Consider the following 8,684-nt stretch of genomic DNA (forward strand, 5'->3'; position numbering starts at 1 on the left):
ACAAACCGGGGCGGGGGGGCCGCCGTAGATCCTGCACTGAAGAGACCCCTCTCATAATTTCACCCTTCTCCACGAACCCACAGGGTCGCGCCTCCTACTCCCAACTACTCGCGGCGCTCCACGCCCGGCACCGCGATCCCTGCAGGCGGGAGCGGGTCTCGGTGTGAGGCGGCCCCGCCGTGCCCGTCCCGTCCCGTCCCCCCCGCCGTGCCGGATCCTCCCGCGGCTGCCCCGCCCCCGCCGCGGCCGCTTCCGGGCGCGCCCTTCCGCTCCCAGAGCGCCGCGCGCCGCATCATGGACCACAATGGTGAGCGGGGGAGGCGGGGGTCTGGTTGGGCCCGGCCCGCCCGCACCGCGCCCGCCGCCAGACGAGGGGCGGCCACGCGAGTCTGTGGGCGCGGGGGCGGCGCCGAGGCGGCGGCGGCGGGACCGGCCCGGCCGCCGGGAGCGCCGGCGGGGCCCGGGCGCGCCGCGGTTTCCCGCGCGGCGGGGCCTGTTCGCGTCCCGGGCGGGCGCGGCGGCCCCGGCGCTGCCCCTGGCTCGGCGGCCCCGGCGCTGCCCCGCGCCGAGGGGGCTCGGCCGGGCTGGGGGGCCACTGCCAGCGGGACCCCCGTACCGGGCAGAGCTGAGCCCCGTGGGCTGCGCTGATCCGGCCGAGTGCCCGGGCCCGGCCGCAGGCTGGGGCGCTCCGGAGGTGCCGGAGAGACGCTCGTTTGGCCGCGGCGTTTCCAGGCATCGGTGCCCACAATGTGTTTTCTGGTGCCATAGCTGTGGCCTGAGAGGAATCCCTCTCGTGTGCTGAAATTTGATTTCGTAGCTGTGACCCTTCGCTGGTGAGCGTGCTGGCGGAGTGCAGTGTATTGGTGAGAGGACGTCGGCTTTTTGCTGGGGTATTCTGGAGGGGTTTTTTACCTTTCCCTTAGCAAAGATTGAATTATAAATCTGTATGTATGTGGTATCTGACCTATATAAATGGATTTTAATAAAACCTGAAGTGCAAAAATAAAACCTAAGGTGATGAAAGTGACATTTGAGGAGATGACATCGCCTCTAATTAGAGCTTCTCTAAGTAGTCTTAACAACCTTGGGATGTTTGTTGTATTTCTTTTCTGGACGTAATCCTGCTAGTTATGCTCGCGCAGACTGGAATTTCTTATCCTTCTGTGAGACATGAATGACTAATAAACTTGCTAGTTTGGATTAGTTGAGCAGCTAACTCATGTAAATATTCCTGGCTTGCAAGGGTATCTGGAAGAAAAGCATCAGAACTTAATAGCTTCCTTTGGCAAGTCAGTGGACTAAATAATACACAAGTTTTGGATTTTTAAAGTTTGTTTTAGTTGTCCCTATTTGCAAATGGATTGAGGTTCTGCATGGACTTTTTTTGGTTTATAGTGTTGTGGGTTTGTGTATTCTGGTGGAAAACAGCTTTACCTGTGATGTTGTGGTCCAGCAGGCCCCAGGGAAGCCCTGTGTCATAGTTGAGTGTTTGCAGGTTCATCTGGACAGCCTAAGCAAATAACAAATGACCAGAAGTAAAAACAAGCTTTATTGCTTTGCCTTTTTGCATATTGCCTTTTAGAGTGAAGCATGTCAACCACAGTGCTAAGAGGAATTTGATCTGTCAGAGGACGTTGAGGGCTTTGGGTTTTGAGGTGAAGTGACTGGCAGGACACAGTCCCAGTTGGAAGCTGACACGTTTCCCGGCTCAGGGTAGCTGCTGAATAATCCAGAGCAATCTCTTTTTCCTTGTTTTTCCTTCTACTTGTTGCATTGTAGAATGATTGTAGGCTTTGAGGGACAGTCGTTAGTGAGGCATATCACTAAAGGGCCCTAGTTTCAGTGTCCAGGTGCTGCTGTGCTGCAATCCCTTGGGGGCTCAGCAGTCATCCCGGTGCCGTACCCGCAGAACGGCAGGGCTGAAACAGCTTGTGGCTCACCCCTTCCAGACTGAGCATGCCTTGCTTTGAAACAGCTGCCAAAACAGCATTTTCAGTTAAAATCTAAGTGAGCTGGGAAGATTTTTGAAGGGCATAACTTTGTTTTTGTGTGACTAAGATGCTATGCAGTGGTTTCAGGAAAACTCACTGGAGGTTGCTGGTTGCAATACCTGCTCTAGGTTAGTGATTGGAGCCTGTACCTGCTGATGCACATGTTAGACTATTTCTTGCTTCCTTTGCCCTGGTACTCAAATTTAAATCTGGTTAAAGAGAATTCTGTGCATAGTGGGGAATAATTTTCAGTGTAGGCAGGATACAACCACATACTCCTAAGTACCCATATTTTTGTGAAACTTTATGATAAACTTCTAAGTGATATGTCAAGATGCTGAGTTAATATAGAAGCTAGTTTCCTTCCTGCTGTAATAAAAAATTTACATAAATTGTAAAAATTTTCTCAGAAAGTCTTTGTTGTCAGGGTTGTGCAACAAATTGACTCTTCAGTGCTATCCATACTGTGAAAGGAGCTATACAATTAATTTTTTTTTCTGCAATGGAGAAATGACAGATCAGCCAGCTTATTTAAATGGCTTTATTTTTACAACTAGACTTCCTAAAATCACGGCTGTTCCCAGTACAGTTTTGTGACTTGACTTCTGGAAGAAATTGTATGTGAAGATATTTATTTTCTAGTGATTGAATTTTGATATATTGTATGACTCTTAAGCTTTAAACATTACTTTTCTTACAACTTTCTGTTAATATTTAGCCTCTTTAGAAAATATTAGATAACTGAATTAATAGATAATTTTTGTTATTTTGTTTCATAGACAATGATTTGCAAGGAACAAATAGTTCAGGATCATTGGGTGGTCTTGATGTCCGTAGAAGAATCCCTATAAAGCTTATTTCAAAACAGACCAATAAAACCAAACCTGCACCTCGAACTCCAAGAAATATGAACAGGATGCCTTCGAAGACACAAGCTGGTGATGAAGGTAAATTAATATAAATTCCCTGTAGTAGGGAGTTGTATTATTCTGCAGCTTGTTCAAGACTTTATTCAGTCTTGGAGACTTAGTGTCCAGGGTTCTGTCCAAGTTCAAATTTCCAGGTACTGCTGCACTGTAGGGCTTAAATAGTGCCCATTTCCAAAAAAGACTGTCTTACTACTTTGTTTCTGTAGAATAGTCTCAGCAGACTGGAAATTCTGTGGCATTATTTGATGATTTCAGTATAAATGACCCATGCTCTTAATAGCAGCTGATGTCAATTAGAAAAGTGTTGTGGTTGGCTTGTGTCTTTCTTCTCTTTCTCCTTTCCACAGAAGAATTTGATTATAACAAAGAGGAGCGATACGAATGCAAAGGAGGTGAAATGTTTGGCAATCAAAGGAGATTTCCAGGACCCATCTTTTGGGACTATAAGGTAAAGTCATGGATTGGAAGTCGTGAATCTTGGCCTGTGTGTCACACCAAGCTGTAGGTAGTCCTGGTAGATACTTTGTTTATTAAAAGTGTTTTCCATTATTTTTGACTGATTAAAAATACATTCTCTGCTTTGTCCTGTTTGTAGTGTTCTTGCTTCCTTCTCAGCTAATTCAGAAATAATGAGTGTGTTAATGATAATTGAAATGAGAAGCTTTAGTAATGCTGGGGTTTGTTTTTCCACTCCCTTCTCTATCCTATCAGATAAACTTGCTGGGGGAAAAGGATGATACACCGGTCCATTTTTGTGATAAGTGTGGATTGCCCATCAAAATGTATGGACGCATGGTAAGTAAAAGTACCAGTGGAAAATGCAGCTGTGGTTTCCCCTTAGGTGAAATTAGATTTTACTGTGTCTGTGTGAGGCTTCTAGAGGTTACTGATTTCAGCAGGCATCTGAATAAACTTCACAATAGTATCAGGATGGAACAGGGAGCCTTCATTGCTGAAGTATTTTTGTTCCATCTGTGTGACTGATTTTGCTTTACCCTTTGATTAAATAAAGTTTGAAAATGTTAAACAAAAAATCATAACACTGACCAACAAAAAACCTTCAAGTTCCATGGGTTTTGATCTTGCACCACTTAGGTTTAAAAATAAGCTTTTTATCTCAATTGAAGACTTGCAATGAAGCTAGAAAACACTGCTCACTTTTATGTCCCTTTAAAAATCCCTGAGATTAATTTAGATTTCTAAGTGTGATGTAAGAGGCTTCAGGATCTGACTTAATGACGGTTAATGCTTTTAAAATTTCCCTCCCTTGCCAGCAGGACAAGCATAATCAGATTGCATGTGCAGCTTCTGTGGATATTCAGTGTTGGCATTAGTGCAAAATACAAACTTTTGCTGATGTTTTACCAACACTTAAAAAACCCAAACAGCACTACCCAGAAAACCCCAAACTCTAACATAAACTGTTCTAAAAGGTTTCTGCGTAAATATGCTGTAAACCGTAACCACCTCTATGCTTGTTCACTTCATAGATAACTTAGTTACTTTTATTATTATAAATCATGTGATGGAGGGATGAACTGTATTCTGCAAAATGACGAAGATATTTATATACAGTGTCTTAACTGAGCAATTTTTTGTCTCTAGATACCCTGCAAGCATGTTTTCTGCTATGACTGTGCTATACTGCATGAGAAAAAGGGAGACAAGATGTGTCCAGGGTAAGTTATCTCAAGATTTGTTATTAAAGGCAATGTAGGAAAGTAAATATCTTATTTCAGATACTTTTATTAGCATGGCTCTTATTTATATACATTTAGCAGAGGCAGTAGAGTACACTGTTCTTTCTAGTTTTCAATCCCATATTTTGGGATTGTAAGGGATCGGTGTTTACTTTGCTGTTCAAGTATTTGGGTAAGTAAGCTGTTACTGCTCTAATTTGAAAAGGAATAAACAGCAGTTTAATTTACTTAGTGAGAGTGACCCTTGTTAAGTCTTAATGCACAGAAGGAATTCGTGCAAGGGGGAGGTGCTACTTACAGAATTCTACCTCATTCTTTCATAGTTATGTTTAGATACTTAAAAACTAGATAAACTTCCAATCTGATGAAAAGTGGAGGAAAATGGTCAGTTCTAATTTGGCTAATTGTTAACTGATTGACTTTTAACAAGAAAAAACACATATCAAGCTCTCTGTGATGACAATAAACCAATACTCTCTTTTGATTTAGCTGTAACGAGCCTGTGCAGCGAATTGAGCAGTGTGTACGAGGGTCTCTCTTCATGTGTAGCATTGTTCAAGGGTGCAAGAGAACTTACCTGTCACAGAGGGACTTACAAGCTCACATCAACCACCGTCATATGAGAGCTGGAAAGCCTGTTACTCGTCCTCCCATTGAACCTGTGCATCCTCCTATTGCCCCACCACCTGCTGAAATTCCCGAGCGTTTCATAATGCCACCCGAGAAACATCACATGAGCCACATTCCACCAAAGCAGCACATCATGATGCCACCACCTCCTTTACAGCATGTGCCACATGAGCACTATAACCAGCCCCACGAAGACATCCGTGCTCCCCCTGCAGAGATGTCCATGGCTCCACCGCCCCCTCGCCCCGTCAGCCAGGACACCTTCCGCATTTCGACGAGGAAACACAGCAACTTGATAACTGTCCCTATTCAGGATGATTCGAATTCAGGTGCTCGAGAACCGCCTCCACCAGCCCCTGCACCTGCTCACCATCATCCTGAGTATCAGGGCCAACCAGTGGTATCGCACCCTCATCATATAATGCCTCCACAGCAGCACTACGCGCCGCCCCCGCCGCCACCACCACCAATTAGCCACCCGCTGCAGCACCCTCCCCAGGCAGCAGGTACTCCTCACATGGTGTATAGCCAAGCTCCTCCACCACCAATGACCTCTGCTCCTCCTCCAATAACCCCGCCGCCCGGACATATCATTGCCCAGATGCCGCCATACATGAACCATCCTCCCCCAGGACCTCCCCCTCCTCAGCACGGAGGCCCACCTGTAAATGTAAATGCACCCCCTCCCCATCACTATAATCCTAACTCTTTGCCACAGTTCAGTGAAGATCAAGGAACTCTGAGTCCCCCTTTCACACAGCCCGGGGGAATGAGTCCAGGGATATGGCCAGCTCCCAGGGGGCCACCTCCACCTCCAAGGATGCAAGGGCCTCCTGCTCAGGCCCCCCTTCCTGGACCACACCACCCTGATCAAGCCAGATACAGACCCTATTACCAATGATACAAGCAATTATATGAATAGAGAGTGCTATGAAGAGGATAAAATTATATACAGCAGCCTTTTAATTGTTTTGGGGTTATTTTGTTGTGGTTTTTTTAAAATACCGTCATTTTGGCTGTAAGACATTTTGAGGTTTGAATCTTAAATGACTTTTAAGCCTTGGCCGTAGAACTCTGACTTCAAATATTCTGTAGTGCTAAAATAAGTGGCTTAGTAGACCACAGTTGCATTTTAACAGAACTTCTGTTGCTAGTGTGGCTAAATTGTCCTAAGATGATCACTTGTAATATTATTTTCTGGAGAAAATGAACACGTGTTGTACCATTCTGAATATTGTTTTTGTTAAATCCAGTGTTTTTGTTAACCTGTGTACAATAATTAAATTGAAATATGGTTGTAAACATGGTGAGTTTTTATATGAAGTTAACATACACATAGTTCTGGGACACCATTTCAACACTAATACTTTCCAAATGGGTAACATAGTGAAATCTTAAGGGAACTTTAATATTTCTCCTACTACCTTTCACCATTACTCATTCAGGCTATAGTGAATTCATGGCACTAGAAATCAGACATGCAGATTTCTGCATTTACTGCGTTTCAACTTCTCAATTTTTTTTTTCTTTAAATTTGTGCAGCAAGGTGAGTCTATCAAAGATATAGCTTTGGGCATGACACAAAAAGATGTATTGTGGGGGTTTTGTTTGCTTTTGTTTGGGTTTTTGGAGTTTGTTTTAAAGCTAGTTTTGATTCAGAAGGCTCTGCTTACATGTAAACATGAGCTGAAATCAAACTATTGTATTTACCTATGGCTGTGTGTGGAAGTGTTTGTGAATTGGTTTGCCGTGTCTGTGAGAAGCAGCTCATTTTAGGTAGGAAAGTGGTGTTTGCCGCTCTCACTTTATACTGTATGCAGTAGGAAAACTTCTTCACATTTGGATAATCTGAAAGAAGTGATCTGAAATCCTGTGTGAAATCTCGTATGCATGTGAAGGCAAAAATGGCTCTGCCAGCATTAATTTCTTTTAGTAACTAACAAACACATGAGGAACTTTCAAGAATCCCCTTCTGTTACTGTTGACTGGGAGGAGGCAGACTTAGGCACATTTGTATTACAGCATATAACTTCATCTGGGAGGAAATCTGCATGTCTGGTTAATATCCTTTGACTCTGCAAAGCCAAACTCAGGCCTGACATACCTGTGTTAAAGGGACTCACTGATGATTCTGTGTTCAGGACACACGTGGTTCCTGAGGGCACTGCATGGCAGGTGTTTGTGCAGGGCAGTGCATTCACTCACAAGTGCCCTCTGTTTGGGAAAATCACACATTCTGAAATGATCTCCTACCTGTCCACTGCAGGTGGTGAGGAAATAAGGCAACTCTTTCTATCATGCTGGTTTTTAGAAGTAAGTCAGGTTGCATACTTCTGTTGTATATTAGTCTGCTGTGAAGCAGATGAAGGCTTCGAACTTAATATTTCTGTGTCCAAACCTGTTCTTGGAGTAACTGACGAAGTGCTTTTCTGAAAATGCTGAGGGAGTTTAATTGATTAAGGGAAAACAGCAGCTTTTGCTCTATCAAAAAGCACAAAAGTTGAATGTATGTCACTGTAGACAACGTGTGAGAATTTTTTTCTCTATTTAAGGCAAAGGTGATGTATGTCATATGGACAATGACATACCACCCAAAAAATCGGTGGGATCCCTCAAATTGTTTAGTGACTGTGGACCTAAAATCTTTGCGATAGAGGACTTAATCGAAAAGTCATCCTATACAGGCAGGACTTGGACTTGGGTCAAGTTTCTGTGTCTTGCTTATAAGAGGAAGACCTAAATATGTTTTTTATTGAGTCTTAAGCATACCTATGTAACCAAGGGCACTGTTGGTATTTTCATATTTACAAATTTTAAAGATGCCTCCATTGGTTGAAAACTTGTGTTAACTGTCTTTTTAATTTTTTTATGGGTTTGGGCTGTGTTTTGGGGTGGTTTTTTTCTTGGTTAGTTGGTTGGGGTTATTTTGCAAAATACCTGGTCACTTTACTGTGAAGTTCCAAAGTTCGTATATTGTATTTAATTGTATAATTGACAGCCCTAGAAATGGTGGCGTGTACTTGTGATTTCTTTGGATTCCTTAAGTCTTACTGTAAAGACAAACATTTGAATTAATTATGTTTATTTTGAATAAATATCCCTGTCTGGGGCAGTGATCTCCCTCCCAAGGCATTGCCAAGCAGATCTCAAGTTCTGAAGAGAACTTTGACAACCTTTAAATTTGTTAGCCGTTGTAAGTTCCTGTAACAACGTCACATAAGGGAACAAAAAGGAGTTTGATGATGGCTTGTGTCTCCCATGGAATGCAAGAAAGGGCACCAGCAGGTGGCCTGAAAACATCCGTGCTTTAGATGCTTGTCTCCTTACACTTTATCCGTGATTCCATCTGTAACTTTCCTTAAAGGATTGCCTGCAGCCATGCATACTTTACAATAAGCAGACTAATTGTGGGATGGGAACATATACTTTGTGGT

General features: G+C 43.7%; 1 protein-coding gene across 4 annotated transcripts; it reads left to right on the forward strand.

The window, feature by feature from the left end:
- Window positions 1–240: 240 nt before the first annotated feature.
- On the forward strand, window positions 241–8,493 carry CBLL1 (Cbl proto-oncogene like 1). 4 transcript variants are annotated; one of them, XM_032687725.1, is made up of 6 exons: window positions 241–307; window positions 2,771–2,938; window positions 3,268–3,368; window positions 3,632–3,715; window positions 4,526–4,599; window positions 5,110–8,493. In XM_032687725.1, the coding sequence occupies exons 1-6, from the start codon at window positions 295–297 to the stop codon at window positions 6,149–6,151; spliced, it is 1,482 nt and encodes a 493-aa protein (XP_032543616.1). In that variant the 5' UTR covers window positions 241–294; the 3' UTR covers window positions 6,152–8,493. The 4 variants fall into 4 exon arrangements, with proteins under 4 accessions (XP_032543616.1, XP_032543620.1, XP_032543619.1 ...); XM_032687729.1 differs by having other exon boundaries at window positions 253–307; window positions 3,271–3,368; XM_032687728.1 differs by lacking the exon at window positions 241–307 and adding an exon at window positions 680–890.
- Window positions 8,494–8,684: the final 191 nt, after the last annotated feature.

The sequence above is a fragment of the Chiroxiphia lanceolata genome, chromosome 5 (assembly GCF_009829145.1).
Source record: "Chiroxiphia lanceolata isolate bChiLan1 chromosome 5, bChiLan1.pri, whole genome shotgun sequence".
In the NCBI taxonomy this organism is placed as follows: domain Eukaryota; kingdom Metazoa; phylum Chordata; class Aves; order Passeriformes; family Pipridae; genus Chiroxiphia; species Chiroxiphia lanceolata.